The 24,220-nt window shown below is 37.2% G+C and overlaps 1 protein-coding gene across 1 annotated transcript in view; it reads right to left on the bottom strand.

Annotated features, from left to right (window-relative positions):
- Positions 1–24,220, bottom strand: part of GNAI1 (G protein subunit alpha i1) — an 82,177-nt gene that overhangs the window by 25,962 nt on the left and 31,995 nt on the right. Inside the window, exons 2-3 of the mRNA XM_030933179.1 lie at positions 2,465–2,507; positions 2,218–2,359 (exon numbers count right to left, since the gene is read on the bottom strand). Coding sequence (XP_030789039.1) covers positions 2,218–2,359; positions 2,465–2,507 — 185 coding nt within the window. The remainder of the gene's footprint in view (positions 1–2,217; positions 2,360–2,464; positions 2,508–24,220) is intronic.

The following is a 24,220-nucleotide window of genomic DNA, read 5'->3' as shown; positions in this document are numbered from 1 at the left end:
GCACACATCCATGGTCCCAGCTACTTGGGAGGCTGAGGCATGAGAACTGCTTGAACTCGGGAAGTGGAGGTTGCAGTGAGCTGAGACTGTACCACTGTACTCCAGCCTGGGCTACAGAGCGAGACTCTGTCTCAAAAAAAAAAAAATAATAATAATAATAATAATAAATATAACAATAACAATGTACTGTTTCTTATTCCTAGTATGTTTTTTCCATTGTTGTCTAGAAAACTCTTATTCATGTTTTAACACTCAGCTTCAATTCCCCTTCCTCGTGTCCAGGCCATGTTTAATTCATCTTTGTATTCCTCAGCACAACTGCAAAAGCCCAGTAGTTTTGAAAGCTTATGTAAAGACAGGTAACACAAAACATGGAGTAGACCAATGAGAAGCAATGGGAGGACATGAGGCATTTGTGTGAATGAGTTAATGATGATGGAGAAAGCAAACAGAATTAACAGTCTGAAGGCAGGAAGAAGACAGTTACTGAAGTATCGCTACAGAGAGTCTAAAAAGAGTGGGTCAAACCAGCAACAGTGAAACAAAGATGAGCAAAGCAGGCCCACATAAGATTCCAAAGCATCAGAAAACTGGTTAAAAAAAAATAGAGCTTGAGAGTAGTTATTTCCAGTCTTGAAATCAAGCCCAAGTTATGTTTAAAAAAAGAAAGAGAAAACGACAACATTCCTTGAGAGAAAAACTTAAAAATAAAAAGAACTCATGAAAAGCTGCTTGTATTGACCCTTCATGATCTCCTAAAATGGAGGCTACAATGCTTTTTTCTTTCAGAAGCACATAAAAGATCCAAATGCAGAATGTCGCATATGTGAATTTGGTAACAGGTTTAAATTAAAAGTTTATAATTGGAATTGGTGTAAGGTATTAATTCTTTTTTCTTAATCTAAGCATGGTTCTCTACTGTAGAGTCTTTTAAACAAAGATTAAAACGGCTTAGTTTAATTAGCATTTCCAAGTAGATTTCAACATTATTTTCAATAATAATGTTCTTTTAAAATGTCTTTTCTGAAATAAGATTTGATCTTCTCCAGAATATTTATTGCTTGGAATCACTCTAATTTATGAATTTATCGTTTACTCATTCAACAAATGCTTTTGAGTCAAAAAGTTTGCTGAATAAATGATAAATGTATAAATTATTTAAAATGATATTGAAATCTACTTGAAAATTTTAATTTATGATACTAACCTTTTTAAAAAAGTTTTAAAAACAGTAAATTAATATGGCTCAGTAACTTGTAAGAGAATTTTTAAAGTAACATTTGAAAAACTAGATTTTACAGAGTTTTCCAGTGTGTATTCCCTAATGTTGCTTTCATTTTTCTTCCCTATTAAGCATGAGTTGAGCCTACATGTTTAAAAAATAAAATCTGGCCAATACTAAGACAGAAAGAAAAATGTATAGTCTCTACACACAAAATCGTCATAGTAAATACTAGTAAAAATAATACAATAATATACAGAAGATGAGAGAAGAAAAGAAAAAAAAAAGGTGCTTTATGGATTGGATCTGGGCTGCTTCCAATCCAACTGAAACAAGTTACTGGGGCAAATGAGGAGGCATAGGCATAGTGCCTTGGTTACCACAAGCTGTATGGCAATCTCTGTACCATGTAATTTCCTGGGTGCTAGTTTCTTTCTTGGCAAAATAAAGAATTGGAACTAGCTCGTCTCCAAAAATCTCTTTTAGCTCTCAAATTTTGATACATGGTTTTTAATAGCCGATATTTTCCTATTCCAAAGATAAGCAAACTTTTATACTGTTTTCACTATTTGAGATTAGACTGCTTTTCAGTCTAGGCATGAATACAAATAACTGTATCACTTCATTATTCCAAATTACAGAAACAGATTTTGAAGAGGGCCAGGGTAAGCAGTTTACTCAGTACTAAAAGTTATTATGGTAATACAGGGGTACCCAATACAGCATGCTATACAGAAAGCACCGTGATGATTATTCAGTTGTCCAAATCATCTAATGGAAAAGGAAAGCACAAAGGAGAGATTACACAATCCTATATGTTCTTATTTCACTCACTTCTAATGCTCCTGACTCATTTCACTCACTTCTAATCTTTTGATTCCTTTTATAAAATGGTCCTGATAGTTGACAAGCCTTTGTAATAACACAGTATGGTATTAGCACACAAGTTATTCTTTTTACTCATCAGGTCGGCTCCAACAAATTTAATAACTTACCGCCCGGGCTGAGTCACCAAAGTCTATCTTCAACCTCCCCATGGCCCTAATGATAGCAATAATCGACTGGATGGTGTTACTGTAGACGACTGCTTTGTACTGTTTACACTCCTCTTCTGAATAACCAGCTTCATGGATAATTCTAATGAGACAAAAGGGGGAAAAAAACCAAAACATTTACTTCCTTTGGTAGAAGGGTACACTTACTTAAACATAAACAGCAAATTTAATGTTTAAATCTACTTACTTCATCTGCTTCACAATTGTACTTTTACCAGATTCACCAGCACCTAAAAAAAACCATAAATAAAAGGTTTCTAACTTCATCATAATCACTTTATAATCACTTTATGTTGGGAGTTGAATATACTTATTCAACTCCCAACACACACACACCCAGTCTTCTCTCTGCGTGTCTACCTCTTAGAGCTGAATTTTGTTTTATACTAAAATAAGATACAAGGCAGCAAATATGTAGGATTAATAAGTGTAAAGATCTAACATACAACATGAGAACTGTAGTTGTAGAGTAATAATACTGTATGGTCTCAGGATTTTGCTAAATGAGTAGATGACAGCTGTTCTAGCCACAGGAGACAAACAGGTAACTACATGAAATGATGTGTATGTTCATCTGTCTCAATATAGTAACCATTTTGATACATATATTTTGTAACATCAGGTTGTATGCATTTAACATACAAAATAAAATTTATTTTAAAACAAACAAATAAAATGAGCTTCATCGGTTTCCAAACACACAGAAAAGTTCTGGGAAATAAGTCTGCTCTACCTATTATTTCATAAAGTCAATAAACTCAAATGAACAAAACATGCTTCTACTGTTGTTTGTGTGTATTCTCTAAAGCATTAAAAAATTCAGTCTTTTCTAAGTTAAATAAAACCTGTATAAATTAGTTTTATTTAAGACTCTGCTCCCCACTGGAAGATGTTTTAACTGCTTGACCAATTATCTTTTTTTTTTTTTTTTTTTTGAGACGGAGTCTCGCTCTGCCGCCCAGGCTGGAGTGCTGTGGCCAGATCTCAGCTCACTGCAAGCTCCGCCTCCCGGGTTCACGCCATTCTCCTGCCTCAGCCTCCCGAGTAGACGGGACTACAGGCGCCCGCCACCTCGCCCGGCTAATTTTTTTTTTTGTATTTTTTTAGTAGAGACGGGGTTTCACCGTGTTAGCCAGGATGGTCTCGATCTCCTGACCTCGTGATCCGCCCGTCTCGGCCTCCCAAAGTGCTGGGATTACAGGCTTGAGCCACCGCGCCCGGCCGACCAATTATCTTAATTTTAACCCGTGGCTCTTGTGAAATAGGCAGCAGTGGCACCAAGAAGCCACATGAAGAACTATTCTAAAGTATCAGATATTCAAACAGCTATGTCTCATGCAATATGTGTTCAATCACCATTATTAAAAACGTAATACAGAACCAAGATGATCTGCTAGCCCTGAGGATTCAATGTTGTGCTGGACAAAAATAAAATAAAAAGCGTTTTTTCATCTTCAGTGTCATGCAAGTCATAAGGCCAGAAGCCATTCTCAAAACTCTCCTTCACTCTCTATATATGCAGGGCCTCCTCAAGATTTGAGTTCCTAGGGCTATGCTATCCTAACATGAAAATACTACTAAGGAAATGACAGTTTACAAAATCAAGCCCTTCTTAAATACCCTTTCCACTTTACAACAGCTGCTATCTTTATACCAAATTAGATCAATTATTTGTCAGGCTCCCCTCCCTTGATTGCTGGGTATTGAGAACATCCGAGCCAAGGACACAAGACATGGAAGATATGACAAGTCTATCATTTGGTTTCACACACTTTTTGGCCAATACTACAATATCCTGGAGGAATTTGTGACTGTTTGAGAGACAGGGCCCAGGATTTTCACTACATTTTCATTCCATTTTAGGCTCCATATTCCCATTTTCCCTGGGCCATTCCTACAGTTTTATGTTCAGCATTACTGAACAACTTACAGATCCAGGAACACCCACTGCTGCTCATGCCACACATCTTCAAACACTGTTTCCCCTGCCAAAATGCAATTTGCTCTGGTCTTGCCACCCTGGTGATTCTTTATTAACCATCAAACTTATTTCCTTTGTCAGCCTCTCCTTACCCATTCTGCATGTGATTCCTGCTGCCTCTCACTTTGCACATGTTTGTAATTTTCAGAAGCTGGCTTGTGCTATACACAAAATTAACCAACCAGAAACGTACTTGAATTTATTTAAGCTATTTATGACTGATATAATTGACAGTCAACTTCTGGGCCTCATCTCTCCCTTTACCTCTTCTCCAGACACACACACACAAGCACACATACCCAACTCATCAGAAACATCTGAAAAGAGGTTATAGTTAAACAGCCTATTTGAATATCTGAGGATAAAACTCCCTAAATTTTACTTGCTGTTTGATATTTAAGAAATTTTCCCAAAATACCCTCACACTGAATAGAAAAGCAGGCATTAAATAAACAATAAAAGCATTCTTCATTTACAGACAGCCTTTGAATCTTTCAGGGCATCTGCCAATAAAAACAAGTCCAAGATAAACAACCCATTATTTATTAATCAACAACAGTGTGCTTGGCTCTATGAAAAGCACAATGGCAGGCATTCTGGCTCACACATTTCTCTAATCCTGGGGGTCCACACAAGTAATACAACCTAGGCAGTTTCCAGTGGGGCTGTCTTTAAGAAACCAGTCTGGGTTTCTAGAGTACTGTGAGTGAGTCAGCGGCTACCATGCTGTGATGATGGGACACTCTAGATCCCAGGATTCATACACAGGGGTGGCGATTCCACAGATACAGCCAACTTTGATGAATAGCCACCTATGGTCTATTTTGTTAGTGAAACAACTCAAAAGCCCAGAGAAAGGTTCAAATGACGTAAGCTCGTGAGTTTCGAGATCCATGAAAGGAAGAAAATCAGAAATAGTTAAGAATAAGTTTGTTTCCAGTTGAACTGGTCTTGCCACCCTGGTGATTCATTTGAGTTTATGTATGTACAAATGAGAATGTTTAAACCTTAAGAAAAAAACAAATTTTCCTGCTATCAGACATTATCTCTACATTCTAATTCACTTTTTATCTCTTCAAATAAATGGGAACATGGAACCCTTAGCTTACTTTGCATTGTACATCCAGTCAATGGCTTGTGGTTCAAAAAATCCTGAAATCTGTTTAACATTAAAGAGTGGGGGAGCGGGCGTGGTGGCTCATGCCTGTAATCCCAGCACTTTGGGAGGCTGAGGCGTGCAGATGACGAGGACAGGAGTTCGAGACCAGCCTGGCCAATATGGTAAAACCCTGTCTCTACTAAAAATACAAAAATTAACTGGGTGTGGTGGCAGGTGCCTATAGTCCCAGCTACTCCAGAGGCGGAGGCAGAAGAGTTGCATGAACCCAGGAAGGGGAGCTTGCAGTGAGCCGAGATCATGCCACTGCACTCACTCCAGACTGGGCAACAGAGCAAGACTCCATCTCAAAAAAAAAAAAAAAAAGAATGGGGATGGGAGTCTTATTAACTGGATTTGTACTTTCTTTACTAGTCACAAAATACTTTTTGTGGAATAGATATCTACAGGCAGAAATTTTGCAAAAATGTTTCAAAGCTTAGTAATTTACATAATTAGTTTTCAACTCTCACTTCCACACAGTCTCCTAACAGGAAAAGTACAAATGTCACGTGGTTAGGGTTTCAACATTCTGAACACTGGTATTTTCTCCATATAGTATAGAGGAAAGAGTAAATAGTTGTTCTCTACAAATCTCAGGCAGCAGTCACTTCCGGGAGGCTGGGAGTGTAACGCTGCACATCGTTGCCTAATGTGCATGCCAAGTTAATGTGCTGAGACCCTGGGCTGCAGCAGAGAAAGAAGTTTAATCGTAGTAGGGCCACCGAACAGACAGAGGAAACCGCAAATCCATCTGCCTGAGGAGTTTGGGGCTAGAGTTTTTAAGGGTTTGGGAGTCGGCTGAAGTGTATAGATTGAGTGGTCGATGAAAGCAGGGTAAAGTCATAGGACAGGGAGATGAAGAAACTATTCTTAGGCTGATTCAGTTCTTCTGTGAGGGTCTTTAAACTGGGTGGCCTCAGCTGTTAAACTGGAACTCAGGGAACAATGGAGATGCAAATGGTCAGTATCCTGTTAAGTGACTTTCAGTTACAAGGAAGTGGGTCCAAGCACAGACTGACTAATGCTTAATTATAACTGTATTTCTGTCCAGAATAAGTGTTAGCCCTATGAACATGGCTTCAGCAGGAAGTAATACTGTAAGGAAAAAAATGGGGTTGGGGGGTAAATTTTTTCCAGTAGTACTCAGCCAAGTTGCTGTTACTTTTCACTGAAATCCAGGGTGGGATGAAAAGTGCTCCCATCTACCAAGAGCAGCTTCAGAAGAAAAGAGAAATATGTAACATGTGTCAGTCAAGAAAGATCAAAGTGTGTGACCATTTGCAGTCACAAAACCTGGCTGGTCAAGGTGACTAAGTGGCCCACACAGGAACTATCAATAAGATAATCACTGTGGAGTGAATGAGAGTTTAGAGGGGAGAATGTGACTCCCAGAGGGCTGAGAATGTGTGTGCTATGGTTATTGTAGGCCAGTGGTTATAAACCCAAAGTTGTGACGTTACAGCAGGTAGCTAGTCAGGCATGAGCAGGGCAGGAGAGGGCTCCACCTGTCCAGGAATGTCAGGCGACCATCAGGTGATGGACAGGATGTTGTCAAATGTTTCTCTAAAATAGTAATTGGTCACAGCCAGTAAAAGGGAAAGGTAGTCTCCATATAGACAAAAAGAAACCTGCAACTGGCGAACAGCAGCTTCCCAGTAAGATTCGGAGAAATGGGTGAGTGAGCTCAAGCATGCACAATAAGAGGCAAAATGGTGGAGTTTAACTGGTATATGACCTTCCTCTAGGAACGCTAGACTGGTAAGGGAAGAAAGCCTCAAGTAAGCATGGGCACAATTCCCGTAAACACACTGCAGGCTCCTCTCCCAAGCGCTAGCAGGCTACTGTACATGTGAACAACCCACCCCAAGGGAAGAATCAGGGAGACGGGACACAAGACCCTAGAAGTATGCCAATGGATAACACCCCAAGTCAAAAGGTCAAACTGCACACTAACCATTCGAGTCACCAGCCAGGCCCTCTTCCAGGTACACATTCCTTCCTTTTGTTCCTGCCCTAAAGCTTTTGAATAAATTTTCACTCCTCTAAAACTTGTCTAGGTCTCTCCTACCTTGTGCCCCTCGGATGAATTCTTTCTTCTGAGGAGGCAAGAATTGAGGTTGCTGCAGATGCACTGGATTCTCTACTGGTAACAGGCACACAGAGAAGTCCTCCCCCTCCGCCCACTGGTCTCCTTTAAGGAGGAAGCGGCTAACGAAAAACTGCATCTCTGAGAGCAAATATGGAGTCCAGCAAATAAGACTGCACTGAGGGCAAAAGAGCACCACCATAGTAACAGTGGGGAGAGAACTCACGGGCACTTTGGGGTCTCAAACATACCGCAGCCTACCGGTAGGATCCAGGAAAGGGAAAGGCATCAAGTCAAGATGGTGGAGGAAGGGAGAAAAAATAAAAACAAATCAAGATATAAGGTAACTCTTTGCTAGATTCTAATTCCTTTAACAGGGTTATATAATTTATCGCTATCAATATGATAGCCAAACAGTGTCTGCCTCTGATTAGGTTGGGGGTAGCATAGGAAATTTTAGTTTTATCTGCTGGTAAAGTTTAAAACAAAACAAAAAAACACTTCTGACCTCAGAAAACAAGTATATATTTTCTTTCTTTCAAAGAAAAAATCCTTTGGTCTACTTTCTGCTTAGGGTCACATTTATATCATTTATTTCCTGGCTTCAAGGATGGAGGGTGTTCAACATCACAGGCTGTTCAGCTACAACATAGGGATTTAGCCAAGTTATCCTATGCTGAAGTCCTTATACCACTACTCTCCTTTTAAGAAATCCTAATTTTTATGTTGAATCACTGATTTAAAATGTTAACATCGAATAAAACTAAACTATAATTTAGTTGAAAATGAAATAAAACTAAATTACAAATGCATTTAAAATCCCTTCTCTTTATCATAATGCTACTGTAAGATTAACAAGATCAAGGTCCTTATGTTTAAGATAGAAGCAGACAAAGTAGGGGTGCAAGGGCAAACACAAATTAAAAATAAAACGTTCAATCCTCCCTGTTGAAAGGAAAAACATTTCCCTCCCTTTTTCTTAGAGCATTTACTTCAGAAAAATTATAATTGGAAATACTTTTCTCTCTCTTTGAAATGTATATAATATATTCTTTTGAAAACTAAATAGGTCTTTTACAAGCTTTATGACTCAGGAATGTATTTTTCAAGGACTTGGGAGCCATCTCTTTGAAATGCAAATATTAAGGGAGATAGCATCCCTACCTCCCAGTTTCTGTGGCAGGGTAGGAACTTGACTTCCTGGGCACCTTGCTCCACGATGCAAAATTAACTTCTGTCCTAAAGACAGAAGTTTCTTTTTCTCCTATGAATAAGGCCAATTAGCTAACATGATGGTCATCCCAATGACCATAGTAAAGGTAGGGTAAGTTATGTGTGATAAAGGTGCTTTGAAGTCCTCTTACTTGAGGACTTACTGTTTATCATGTGAACATGCATGTAATGGGTTGAATAGGCTGTAATGTATAAAAGGGCGAGGGTCTTTTGTCTTTCCAATCTCTTAGCAGATGTACATCACAATCTAGTTTAACACATATTTAATAATGAAAATATTTTCTATCTCTGCTATTTTTGTAAAAAGGATTTCTGGGTTGGGAGAAGGTTTTGTTTTTAATTATCATTCCCCAACAGAGGTAATTATCTAAAATCTTTTCCATTTAGTTCTAAGAAGCTCTGAACTTATATTTAAATAAATATTTACACATATATGGGAGACATCTGACATTCTGGGATATAAGAAAAATTTAATAATGACTGTAAACATGAAAATCCAAAATCTAGAGCTTCAAAATGACCCACTTTCCCCAATCTTCACTCCATATAAAACTATCCCCTGAGCCATTCACTTCTGAGATAGGTATCATACTATTATAATGAGCAACAATGTATGCACACAAAGGAAATGAAATCAGTATACTGATGAGATATGTTCACTGCAGCATTATTCACAATAGCCAACTTATGCAATCAATCTAAATTATCTGTCAATGGATGAGTGGATAAAGAAAATGTTGTGTATATATACACAATGAAATATCATTCAGCTTTAAAAAGGAAATCCTGTCATTTGTGATAGTATGGATAAACCTGGACAAATACCACATAATCTAACTTATACAGTACATGTAGAATCTAAAAACGTCAGACTCATAGAAACAGCATAGAACTGTGATTACCAGGAGGATTAGCTGGGGGAACTGAAGGGGAGGGAGGGAGGTAGATGTGGGTCAAAGGGTACAAAGTTTTAGTTAGGATGAATAAGTTGTAGAGATCCACTGCACATCATGGTGACAACAGTTAATAACAACATATTGTATACCTGAAAACTACTAACAGAGTAGATCTTAAATGTTTTCACCACAAAAAATGACATGTATGCAAGATGATGGATATGTTAATTAGTCTGACTTAATTATTTATGTACCCATATAGTAAAACATGACCCTGTATACTGCAATATATATAATTTTTATATATCAAAGGAGTCAATCCTGCTGACACTTTGCTTTTGAATATTTAGCTGCAGAACCATGAAAGAATACATTTATGTGGTTTTAAAAAAATGAATGAATGCACACACAAAGCTACCCTAGAAAGGCAGGACAAAAGAAAGAATTGTGTGCAGCACTGAAAGCTCTTTTCTGAGATTCCCATCAAATAGACCATTCGGCTAACTGAACTGACAGACAAAATGTTTCTAAAATTTGAATCTACACACCCACTCGATGAGGAAGGGTGGAGGACCGGAGGCCATAGGCATATTTTTAGGTGTCTATAAGTTTTCTGTGAAAATGTTTAATACAGCGTTATTTGTATAGTGATAAAATAAACTCTAAGTCACTCTAATCACACCATATGTCTGAAGGGGGTCATACAGTTTCAAGGTCTATATTTGAGTTTGTGTTTATAAGTCCTTAAGATACTGAAGCAAATGTCAAATGTTGTGCTGGAGGGACCTTTCCATCCACCACTCTATCTGGTTTGACTGCCAATCACCCAATTGGTCAAAGAAGAAGTGTCATGTGTTTCCAACTGGCCCATGAGAGTGGTGTCATTGGGAATAAAATTCTTCACGTTTATAGGTCTTATACCAACCAGCAAAGTATTTTACAAATTAATATTTTATATATATATATATATATTCTCCTTCCTTTTATATGAAGGCTATCAAGAAAGATCACAAAACTGAAAAGATGATGTGAAATCTGGCCCACAAAAGCCATTTTCAACGATCACATAATGGAGGATGCCATTAAACGATGGGGCCAAAACCTAGAGGAGCAGCACTGAATGAAGATCACGACCTGAGAAGCCTGAAAGTACTGTTTGAACCTTTACATGAAGCCACAGTCAGGAGAACATATAATTTATCTTCCAAGTAGGGACTTTTGAGAGTTAAAGCAGACACAAGCTCAACCGGACTGACCTGGGCCAAATAGGAAATATATCACTCTAGTAGTGACTGCAGACAAATCCACCTTGATTTCCCAGCTATGAGAGCCAGGTATGAGGTTGCTTTCTATCACATCGACCCAAAGAGTCTTTACCCCTGTGCCAAGTAGTAATACTTTAATTATCTTGAGCTAATGAGGGAAAAACAAAGGAGGTTAACAATGCATCTGTACCAAGTGAAGTCCAAATAAACACTGCATGCTGCACAAAAGAAAGTTACAGAATTTTAGGTAGAAAAAGATGTGGGAAAATTTGATATTATACAGCCCATTGCAAAAGAGGTATGCCAAATCAAAAGAATCAAATTGCACATGCAATTTATTGTAGCTAATATACCATTACTTCTCATACTAACTTCACATTTACACTTTATATATATAATACACACACACACACACACACACACTTTATAAGAATGTTTTGTTTTACAGTTCATGTAAGACCTAAAAGGGTAAGAAACTTTACTTCCTATCACAATTATACATACACATTTATGAAAATAATTTGGAGCCACACAAGAGGAGGATGTTTTTCTTCATCAGGAAATCATACACTGCTTTGTCTAAAGCTCAAGTCTAATTGCTCTGTTTTTCCTAAGCTGTTTCCTATTAAAGACTGGTAAATAATTAACATATACAAACTTTTTCAACATTTCCTCTGCTAAGCTACAATTCTCCATGGGCCTCTCTCACATTTGTGAACATTTGTGAGCAGAGTCATGGACTACCTATTCCTATCTTTTCAAGGGTATTTGTAGAGACAAGATACTGATAATGTCTCCCTCTGTGGCAGAAAATAGGTTTACTGTCCTGTATAATAAAGGTAATATATCCTCCGGGACAAAGGTCAGACTGACTTATTTTTTAAAAATTGTGATCTGTAAAGTCAGGGTTCCTCTACTATAATATAACCCACTGCTTATGCACCTATCACCTGGCACTGTTCATGCTGCCCTTACGGACTGGGTAAATCACCACCAATGCTGATTCTCTGGCATAACTGCTCTATTAAAGTCATTTTTTGTCTCTAAATGAGGAATTTCTTGTTTTTTCACAGCATTCATGAAATGGTAGTATGGTAAATTGTTAGCTTGTATGTAGGGGAAAGTCTCAGACACTGAATAATTCCTGACAAACTCTTCTGCTTAATTTTTTTAATTCCCAAATTTCTGGCAACTTAAGGATACTACACTTTCGGTATCTTTATACCTGAACTACATACATGTCTTTTTAAAATTCTAATACTTTTCCTTCCCAAATGGCAGGTAAAACAAGGTTGCCTAATAAACCAAAGAAGTAAGTAGAACAGTGGTTCTGAAACAATGATACCAGTATCTGCATCACCTGGGGATTTTGTTAGAAATGGACATCTCAGGCCCCATCCAGTGTTTACTGAGTCAGACAGAAACTCTGGAGGTGAGGGGTCCAGTAATCTGTGTTTTAACAATCCCTCCAAGTGATTCTGATGCATGCTAAAGATTGAGAGCCACTAAGGAAGAAAAAGAAAAAGGTCACCTTTTTTCTTGATTAGTTATCGTAACACAGTCATTAAGTTGCTAGTTATTAAAAAAGAATACACTATTTTAATGAAATAATTATATTTTCCCTTCCCTCCCCAAAATAGTAAGACAAGTGGCACTGTTTTGCATTTCTGCAAATAGCACAATAAAAGGCAGCTGGATTCTATATCTACTTCTGCATTTAATATACTGTAATACATTACACTTTGGTTGAAACATATGAAGAAAATCCATTTTCACATAATTTAGTTAGAAAAGGGAGGAGCATTCAATAGCATTTTAAGTATAATTATGGATAGTCTTATTCTATGTTGTAATTTGAGAAGTGGTAACTTCTTAAAGTTTGATTATTACAGTGTAGAATCTGAAACGATTTCTACAAAGTTTTCTTACTTTTGTACAGGCATACCTCAGAGATATTATGGGTTCTATTCAAAACCACTGCAGTAAAGAGAATATAGCAATAAAGCAATTCATAAGAATGTTTTGGTTTCCCAGTGCATACAAAAATTATGTTCACACTCTACCATAGTCTATATTAACTGTGCAATAGTATGATGTCTAAAAAATGTACATACTTTAATAGAAAATACTTTATTCCTAAAAAATGTTAACAATCATCTAAGCCTTCAGCAAGTCATCATCTTCCGCTGGAGAAGGGTCCTGCCTCCATGGCAATGGCTGCCAGCTGATCGGGGGAGTGTTGGGGAAAGCTGAGGTGGCTGTGGCAATTACTTAAAATAATACAATAACGAAGTCTGCTGCATTGACTGACTTTACCTTTCCAGAAAGATTTTTCTGTAGCATGTGATGCTCTTTGAACATTTTACCCACAGCAGCAGAACTTCTTTCAAAAGTGGATCCAATCCTCTAAAACCCTGCCACTGCTTTATCAACTAAGTTTATGTAAGATACTAAATCCTTTGTTGTCATTTCAACAATGTTCACAGCATCATCACCAGGAAAAGACTCCATCTCAAGAAACCATTTTCTTTGTTCATCTATGAGAAGCAATTCCTCCTTCCTTAAAGGTTTATCATGAGACTGCAGGAAATCATTCACATCTTCAGGCTCCACTTCTAATTCTAGTTCTCTTGTTATTTACACCACATCTGCAGCTCCCTCCTCTACTGAAGTCCCAAACCCCTCAGAGTCATCCATGAGGGTTACAATGAACCCAGGCATTCTTTCAAACGCCTGCTAATGTTAATATTCTGGTCTCTTCCCATGAATCACAAATGTTTTTCATGGCATCTAGAATGACTAATCCTTTTCAGAAGGTTTTCAATTTACTCAGATCTATTAAAGGAATCACCATCTAATGGCAGCTATAGCCTCACAAAATGTGCTTCTTACATAATAATACATGAAAGTTGAAATTACTTCCTGATCTTAAGCTGCAGAACAAATGCTGTATTAGAGGGCATAAAAACAACATTAGGCTGGGCACAGTGGCTCACACCTATAATTCCCTTGGGAGGCCAAGGCAGGAGAACAGCTTGAGGCCATGAGTTTAAGACCAACCTGGGCAACATAACAAGACCCCCATCTCTACCAAAAATAAGAATAAAAAACACTGGCCAAGCATTTGTAGTTCTAGCTACTTGGGAGGCTAAGGAGGGAGAATCACCTGAGCTCAGGAGTTAAAGGCCGCAGTAAACTATGACCATGCCACAGCACTCCATCCTGGTAACAGAGCAAGACCTTGTCTCTAAAAACAGCAGCAACAATAATTTCCTTGTACATCTCCATCAGTGCTCTTGGATAATGTGGTGCATTGTCAATGAGCAGAAATATATTGATATATTGAAAAAAATCTTTATATATGAGCAGTAAGGTCTCAACACTGGGCTTAAGATATTAGGAAAACCATGCTGTAAAAAGATATGCTGTCATCCATGGTTTTGTTCTTCCATTTACAGAGCACAGGCACAGTAATTTTTTTTTTTTTTTTTTTTTTTTTTCTTGAGACAGAGTCCCATCTTGTCGCCCAGGCTGGAATGCGGTGGCGTGATCTTGGCTCACTGCAGCCTCAGTCTCTTGGGTTCAAGAGATTCTCCTGCCTCAGCCTCCCAAGCAGCTGGGATTACAGGTGCCCACCACCACCCCTGGCTAATTTTTGTATTTTTAGTAGAGATGGGGTTTCACCATGTTGGCCAGGCTGGTCTGGAACTCCTGACCTCAGGTGATCTGCCCACCTTGGCCTCCCAAAAGTGCTGGTATTACAGGCATGAGTCACCACACCCAGCCAAGATTTAGTATAATTCTTAAGGGCTCTAGGATATTTAGAATGCTAAATGGGCAATGACTTCAACAGTCACCAGCTGCATTCGCCCAGAACAAGAGTTAGACTGTCCTTTGTAGCTCTGAAGCCAAGCACTGACTTTTCCTCTCTAGCTATGAATGTCCTAGATGGGACTTTCTTCAAATCGAAGGCTATTTTGCCTACATTGAAAATCTGTTATTTATTGTAGTCATCTTCAACAATGACCTTAGTTCGATCTTCTGGATAACCTGCTGCAGCTTCTACATCACCACTTGCTGCTTTACCTTACATTTTTATTTAATGGAGATGGCTTCTTTCCTTCAAGCTCGTGAACCAACTTTTCTTCTGCAGCTTCCTCATTTCTCTCAACCTTCACAGAACTGGAGAGGTAGGGCCTTGATCTGGCTTAAGCTTTGGCTTAAGGAAATGTTGTAGCTAGTTTGATCTTCTATCCAGACCACTAAAACTTTCTCCGTATCAGCAATAAGGCTGGTTTCACTTTCTCATCATTCATGTGTTCACTGCAGTAGCACTTTTAATTTCCTTCAAGAACTTTTCCTTTACATTCACAACTTGGCTAAATGTTTGGTGCAAGAGGACTAGCATTCAGCCTATCTCAGGTGCAAGAGAACTAGCATTCAGCCTATCTCAACTTTGGACATGCCTTCCTCACTAAGCTTAATCATTTCTAGCTTTTGACTTAAACTGAGAGACTTGTGACTCTTCCTTTCCTTTGAACACTTAGAAGCCACTCTGTAGGGTTATTAAGCCCAATTTCAATACTGCTGTGTCTCAGGAAATAGGGAAGTTTAAGAAGAGGTAGAGATATGAGGGAACAGCCAGTCCAGTGGAGGAAAGAGAATACGCACATTTGTCAACTAAGTTAATTGTCTTATATGGGCACAGTTTATGGCACTCCAAAACAATTAGAATAGTAACATCAAAGATCACTGATCCCAGATCACATCTGAAATATTGTGCGAACTACCAAAATGTGACACAGAGATACAAAGTGAGCACATACATTAGAAAAATGGTGTTGACAGACTTGCTGGATGCAGGGTTGCCACAAACCTTCAATTTGTTTTTTAAAAAGGCAGTATCTGCAAAGCACAATCAAGTGAAGAACAATAAAACAAGGTATGCCTACACATTAAATCCACTGGTCTATCTCGTACTTGGAATTAATCTTTTAACCCACGTTTGATTTGCAAATTGGTTGAGTTTTGCAGGACCAAATGTTGATGTATTTCATTATTTTTACATACACACACACACACACACACATATATTTTCTAATTTCCTTTTCAAAATTACTCATCTCCTCAGAAAAGGATTTCAGTCTTGAAGATGCCAATATCCCAGTAGCAGGAACAAGTTTTTAAGTATTTTTATTTTAAAAATTTTATTTGGCTTGAAAGTTCAAATTTTATAGGTGTCAACAAATAGAGTTAGCTATTTTCCTTGAAGTGAATGGCTAACTCTGCCAATCCCAAGTTGGACTAACCATAGTTTGTCTATCAATTAAAAATGGTTTTCCAAGAAAAGAGCTAGTTCAGTTCACAACTCAAACACTCATACATCTGCTTTCCCTCACGATAACCAACCATCATGCTTTGGTATACAGTAAGAGTACTGTAAGTGTATTTCCCATTTGGTCACATGGAATATTAAAGAGATAAATATTTATGGCTCAGGTTTAATGAAAATAATACTTTTTGCTTATTTAGCTTTTTCTTTTATTATAGGTGCACAGTAGTGAAGAATCAATGACTGACTACTAGTACTTGGATGCCTGAATGACCACATGGGGTAGAGCACCTCAGGACTATTTAAACTTATATTTGTGACATGGGAGAAATAAACATCTGCCTTCATTAAGCCATGGTCAGGTTCGCTTTATTTGATCCAAGAGCCTGGCTTTTACGCTGACAATTTTTTAAAAAGCAGGCTAGATTTAAATATATAAACAAATATATAAACATGCAAACATAATACACAAAATAAAATAAAGAGTCTCAAAACGTACTTGAAGAAAAAGATGTAAACCCATATATAAAATGGAAAGGGAAACTACAGAACAGGACAAAAATATTCATAATTAATGACCAGCAAACTAGTTTTCTTTAATACATAATGAACACTAATTGACAAGAAAAAGAAAAATACCAATGTTCTAAAAAACAACAGCAAAAGATACAAAAACAATTCATAAAGGGAAAATAAGCACATACAGTGTATTTTAGAGTTATATATATGTTTATTCATACAGGACAAGTACATGGGAAAAATTACATTGAAGAAATTTTTAAAAAATTTTTTTAAATTAAAAATCAGAATAATGATCTCTGAGGGAAAAAAGTGTTTATGCTGGAGTAATGTGATTTTACTTCTTGAATATTTCTGTAATTTCCAATTTTTTACACTAAATCAAAATTATGCAATTTATTTAGAAAAAATTGGTATCTCTATGATTAAAGTTGAATAAAATCATCTTCTTTAATTTCCTTTGCATCTACCCATCTTCCCATCTCATTACTCATATACATAAATCTCACTCCCAGTCAAAGCAAATTACTTTTAACTCTCAAAAGTTTCTTGATAACCCCTACCTCCATTCCTTCCCCACACTTTCTCCCAAGTTGGTCCCCTTATCAACATAGGCCCTAAAAATGACCACACCACATTTGGGCAGGAGAGCCTCTGTGGTTGATATTTCCCAACCAAGGCACCTCTAATTTTCAGTGTGTGGTAACTGAGTTGACAGACACTGGGATGCTACATGGACCAATATAACAGTAGGAGAGACGACCAAGACTTAGTAAAAGACTAAGGACTGCACTTAGGGGGAACTCAAGCAGGTAAGCTCCAAGCAAGCTATGAGTTACAGCACCAGAGATTTCAATTGTGATGCCAGGAATACCTAGGTGGAAGCCATCACCTCTGAGACTAGGGAGGCAGAGAACATTACATCTATGGGATCAGACAATTCCTGCTACAATGAGTTTAAGTCACTCTTCCCTCCCTTCCCACCCACCTGCTGTCCCCCACACCAATTGGGGAGAACAGCAGGAGGGGAGCATGGCAAGTGATGAAACATTTTTATCTGAACACTACATAAACGGACTTTTTATATTATCGGGCAGGACTAAGGCTTAAGCATTTTGCAGTTTTGGGACGTTCTGTAGTTTTTCCCTACTTATCAAAACGTAGGGGGCTCAGCAGGAGGTAGGCTGAGTACAAGATAAATTATTTTTTTTTTACTTGACATCTAATCTATAGTCCAAATTAATTACTGTAATCCTATTAAAACATATGCAACAGATTTCTAAGCATATTTTAAAAGTATAGACAAGATATAAAAGACATATTTTTTTTGTGCTGCCATCTTCATGACATGGCTTCCACCTCAGATGTAAGATATCTGTCCATGATCCCACCTGTACGTGAACCCCGCCATCAGCAGGAGGGAGAAAACGAGTACGGGAAGTGGAGAAGATGCCCTTTTACCTTAAGGGCACAATCCAGAAGTGGTACCAGTACCCATCACTTCCATTCACATCCCCATAGGCAGAAGCTTGTCTTCTGGCCTCATTTTGCTTCAAGAAAAGCTAGGAAATACAGTCACTAAATGTGTGGCCATATGCCCAGAAAACAGATGCTGAAGGACACTGGGTATTGGGGGCTAACTGGCAGTCTTTGTCACACTCCATAAACCTACTCTTTCCTTTACCCTCTGTTCCATCTTTACATTTTAGAAAACTTTTAATATTATGCAAATAAACATGCAAGATGAAAGATTTTTTTAACATTTTGTTTTGGTTTTCCTCGTGAAAACTAAGGTGAATGTCACGGAAAGAAAATAAATAAGGCAAGCTGCTAAAAAGTGTTGCTGAACAGGTAAAGGTGAGGTAATTGTTAAGTAGAGAGAAAAAAGGATTTTACAATCTGGAAGAATTCTTCATTCAAGTTGCTTTGCAGGTATCTTTAAATTCTCACTTGAAAGAAACAGAAACTGGAAATAAGGAGTCCATTTTGGTTACGTGAAAAAGACAACTCTGAACAATACTTCAAGGAAAAAAGAGATCGTGACTCTACATCAAAAGATTGCTGAATAAAAGTCTATGTTTTTGACTAAAATAAATACTCAAGGTATGCTGGCAATTTTCATTTTGTTTTTAGAAGTTCCCTTAAGACAGGTTGGTTTGACAGACAAAATCTGATTCCATGAGACAGAGGAAACGTCCCTCTGCATATTAACATATTCAAAACTTAACTACCTTCATCTACCAAATTGAATACTCCTTATAGAACTATTTTTCTAAAATGTTTAAATCTAACAACTTTTTAATGCAAACTTCTTAGCATGGCATTCCAGCTATTTCTAGAACTGGATCCAAAGGCCTTTCAGTCTCACCTCTTTTTACGAACCTCCAACTATTCACTAGCCATAGGAATCTACCCACATAGCCAGGACAATGTTAAGAAATCTAGTCAAAGTTAAATAACACATAAGTCCTAATTCCAAAAACCTCAGATTACAAGAAAATGACAGTAAAAGATTACAGAAAGGCTGATACAAATAAAATGTGTACAAGTTCATATAATTCTAAAAGTACAAGTATAGTATACTTTTCATCGGACCACTAGCCTTCCAAATATCATTTTTGAAGACATTTTTCCAGGAAGGGCACACAAATAGGATTATATACAATAATTTTGTGGTGTACAAAACAAACTATTTCATTTGAAGAAAGCTGAGGGAGGAAGGAACGTTTAGAAGGAAAAAAGACTAGTGGAAATAAGATGTCCGATAAATAACTGAAGAGCGCTCATATGAAAGAGAAGTCATACTGTGTAACCAAGAGACTGAAATTTAAAATCAAAAACAGAAGTTATACAAAAGCAAATTTGGTTCCGGAAAACATATAATCTAACGATCTGATGCCAGAATCTATAAAACTACATCATCTGTCAATAGGATTGCTGCCCCCTGCACCCTAGTTTTCTATAATACTATAGGAAGCACATAGTTTTGCTAGATGCCATTTTACATCAAGATGTAAATTAAAATAAACATCAATAATAAAAGATGACATTGAGTTCATACATTCTGGCCATAGTCAGTTTCTGCAAGGGTCAAAGTCCAGTGGAGATCAATAAAAGACAAGCCTTCAATACTTTTGTCAGCTGTCTTTGCCAGACAAGAGTGAGTCTAACAATGATAAATGATGGTGTAGCTTTCACTAAATCCCTGCACTATTTCAAGCACAATGACACACAGAGACCTAAAGTTTATAAAGAAGAACACAGAAAAACTTATTGAGGAAATACCCAATAAATTAATAATTTTTTTACAAGGAAATAGGGAATTATTTTTAATGAGGATAAATAATACATCAAATTTATTATTGCCTATAAATTGGTAAGTAAATACTAATCAGAAAAGGCTTACGTAGGTAAAGAGGCATCACACCATAATTTTAATCTGATGAGCTGCAAGAGAAATAACTATTTGGTCCTAATTTAACAATATACTGTAGTTTCTAGTTGAATCAGTTGCTCTAGGACTAAGAGAACCAGGAGTAATAAACCTCAACTGTCAACTGAGATTTCTTTTTCCCAACTGTCTTTACTAAAGCCATATATTTACTGTAAAATGCACTGATTTTAGGGATGTCAAATATGAAAAATGTGTATCTTAGAATTAAATGAAATACGCTATGTCCCTTTGATCCATCATCACTAATGAAGCTAACTGCCAGGTTAGAGCTTCTAATGTGGTTTGGGTCTGTGTCCCCACCCAAATTTCATGACAAACTGTAATCCCTAATGTTGGAAGTGGAGGTGGTGGAAGGTGACTGCATCATTGGGCTAGATTTCCCCTTTGGTGCAGTTCTGGTGATAGTGAGTGAGTTATCTGAGATCTGGTTGCTTACAAGTATATATCACCTCCTCACTTCTCTCTTCCTCCCACTCCAGTCAGGTAAGAGGCACCTGCTTCCCCTTCACATTCTACCATAACTGAAAGTTTCCTGAGGCCTCCCAGTCATGCTTCTTGTACTGCCTGCAGAACTGTAAGCCAACTAAAACTCTTTTCTGTATAAACTACCCAGTCTCAGGTATTTCTTGACAGCAGTGAAAGAATGGACTAATAGGAATTTTGTACACTTAAGATTTCAGAGTTAATAGAGGTTAATAAACATGAAAAGATGTTCAATAACATCAGTCATCAGGGAAATGTAAATCAAAACCACAATAAAGGTACTACTTCACACCCACTAGGACGGCCATAATAAAAAAGTAGGCAATACAAATATTGGTGAAATGTAGAAGAATTATGGAATCTTCATACACTGCTTGATAGGAATGTAAATGGTACAACCACTTTGGAAAACACTCTGGCATCTATTCAAAAAGTTAAACATTCAATCCTACATACATACGTAATAAAAATGAAATATACTCACATGCAAAAAGTTGTACATGAATGTTTATAGCAGCACTACTCATAATAGCAAAATGGTGGAAACAAGACAACTGTCCATCAACGGATGAAGAGGTAAACTATGTAGCCCATCTGTACGACAGAATTATTCAGCTATGAAAAAGAACAAAGTACTGATACAGAGGACAACGTAGAGGAACCTTACAATGCTCAGTGAAAGAAGCCAAAGATCATATTATATGATTCCATTTATATGAAATGTACAAAAATGTCAAATCTATAGAGACAGAATGTAGACCAGTGGTTGAGTAACGGTGTGAGTTTTGGGGGAAATGAGAAGTGACTGGTAAAGGTCATGAAATTTTTGGTGGTAATGTAAGTATTCCAAAATTGATTATGGTAATGGCTGTACAACATTATGCCTACACTTAAAAATTATGGAAATATATACTTTAAATAAATGATTTTTTGGTGAATTATATCTCAATAAAACTGTCTTTAAAAGTTAATAAAATTTGGTAATCAACAATCAACAAGATAATTTGGGAATGATATTTAAAAACTTGATTATAGACATTTCAATGACTTCCCTTCCATGAAGTCATCCTGAAACACTGACTAACACCTGGTTACTTGCTAAGGGCAAACTGTTCCTAAATGGAACCTTCATTCTACCTCCTCTTCTATTGTATAGCATTTCTGAATACACAATTTGCTGAAAGATTAGTGATTTCATATGAAATAGAAGTCCAAAGATTTTGCCTAATAGATAGGGGTGGTGTTTGATTCGAGAAAATTATACATGTCTATTACTTTAAAATGATACTAGATATACAAAAGGATTCCCTCAGGAGGAAATTTTAGCCTGTAAGTCTCCAAGTTACAAACGTTAAAAGGTTTTAGGCCTTTTAACAGTCACGACAGAACTTTATTAAAGAGAGCAAGGGCAAATGGATGGAAAACCACCACAAAAGCCACGTGTAGAATATGGAATCTAACTACAATTGTCATCTGTCAAGGCATGGTTCTTACTTCCCATTTTAAAGTCTAAGAACATTTTAAAGGGGGATATCATAGATTATGACAAAATCAAAAGAATCAGGGACAGAAGTACAGAAAGAAGAGCAATGAGAATATTATTATTTACATTTAAGGGACAGAACAAGCAACATTAAAGAAACAAAATGAAGCATAAGTTTCTGGCAACAGAGGAAATATATAGGGTCCTATAACATAAAAAGACAGTCAATCTCACATTATCAAAAAGGAAAAACCTGTAATAAAATATTTTTAGTCAAACTAGTAGGGTAAATTTTTAGAAAGGTAGAATAGTGGTTGTCAGGAGCTGAGAATGAAGAAGCAATGGAGATTTATTATTTAATTGGTAAAGAGTTTTAATTTGGGATGATGTAGAAGTTCCAGAGATGGACACTGGTGATGGTGAACAACGTGACTGTACTTAATGCCACTGAATTGTACACTTAAAAATAATGAAAATGGTGAATATTAGGTATATTTTGTCAGAATTTTTAAGTGAATCTGATGTTCTAGCTATGGCCTTTGTATGCATGAGGGGCTTGTTTCTAATAAATTTCACAGCAATCTTTTAAAAACCTAGTAAATTAGTAAAAAGAGGGTTAAGTACATGACTAGAGATTTCCAGAGCACCTGTCAAAGGTAGTTTCTTGTATACTCTCTAGTCTGAGGCAGCACTTAGAGCTTCAACTTGCAAGCTGAAGTTCTCATGGAGTCAGCTAAGGGCAATGATTCTGAAAAAGGATAGCGCTACCCCAGGAACAATCTAATGGGAATTTGTGGGAGCATTTTTGGTCACTGGTGTGGCTGTATGATATACAGAAGAATCCCTTCAATAGAGTACTTTCCATGTCCTGCACAATTTTCTAATGACCTATATTCTGTTGGTGAAAAAAACAAAAACTTCATATTATCTGAATCTACAACCTAACTCAATTTTCCACATAAACACAAAGACTTTTTTGCATGATTTTAGTATGTGTTGACTTTTTCCAGCAATGCAACTACTGCATAAAAGAGAGAAAACAGTAATCCTTGTCACGTGGAAATTTCAGTAAAGTTGAATCCTATTTCTGCATGTTATATTCTCAATGGCACGTCTATTGCAGTTTGCATGTACAGTAAACTATAAATGATTCTATATAAGGAAACAAGTATCCAACTTTTATAAAGACACAGTTGTGACTGAGCATTTACATGCTGAAAAACATGGGATAAATTTCTTCTATTTCTCTAATATATTGCCGTTGGGCATGTTTACTGGTTTTTAGTAAATATATACAAATAGGTTACTATTATCTACAAATTTTGTTTCAGAATATTATAGGGGGCATTAAAATTAGGTGGACATCAGGTCTGGCAGGATGGGAGCTACTACTCCAGGCACGTAAAACACGAAAATCTTTTCCTTTGCCAGACTCCATCTTCATTTCTGTGACACTGACCACCATCTTAAGGACAAAAAAGTGAACCTAACTGCATACGCCTCCTGCTATACACTACAGATGCTACAAATGTCTACCTTCCACAGAATGCTGAGCATTGCAAGGAAAAACTTTCTTGTCTTTCTTCCACGCATCCATGTGCAGTGTTCGAGTCTGGATGTCCACTAGTCAGAGATGCAGAAATAGGTCATTCTTATCTTAGCTGTGAGGCTGAAGGGGTGACTCCAAGTTTCTTTCCAACTTTAAGAAGTCTATGAAACCACCAATGGTTCTCAGGTGACCTTAGCTTCTAAAACACTACCAGGAAACAGCAACCCATTAACCCACTCACTCTCACTGGCTATTATTTATAATGATGACAGTCACTTTATCAGCTCTCACAGGCTGTTTGATGTCTCAGGTAATATACTCTAATCGTGACAATCGTTTTTAAGAACCACAGGTATACACATGTAATATATGTAGAAGATTTATTTGTAACACTTCATCCCCAATCTATAACAGTAGTATTAGTGAAAGGTGGGGGATATGAAACTGAAAATAACCTTATAAATATAGATATTGCCAAAGCACCCATGTCATTTTAAGGGACT

This window comes from Rhinopithecus roxellana, chromosome 6, assembly GCF_007565055.1.
Source record: "Rhinopithecus roxellana isolate Shanxi Qingling chromosome 6, ASM756505v1, whole genome shotgun sequence".
Classification (NCBI taxonomy): domain Eukaryota; kingdom Metazoa; phylum Chordata; class Mammalia; order Primates; family Cercopithecidae; genus Rhinopithecus; species Rhinopithecus roxellana.
The sequence above is the reverse complement of the archived record's forward strand: the minus strand, read 5'-3'. Positions and strand labels throughout refer to the sequence as shown.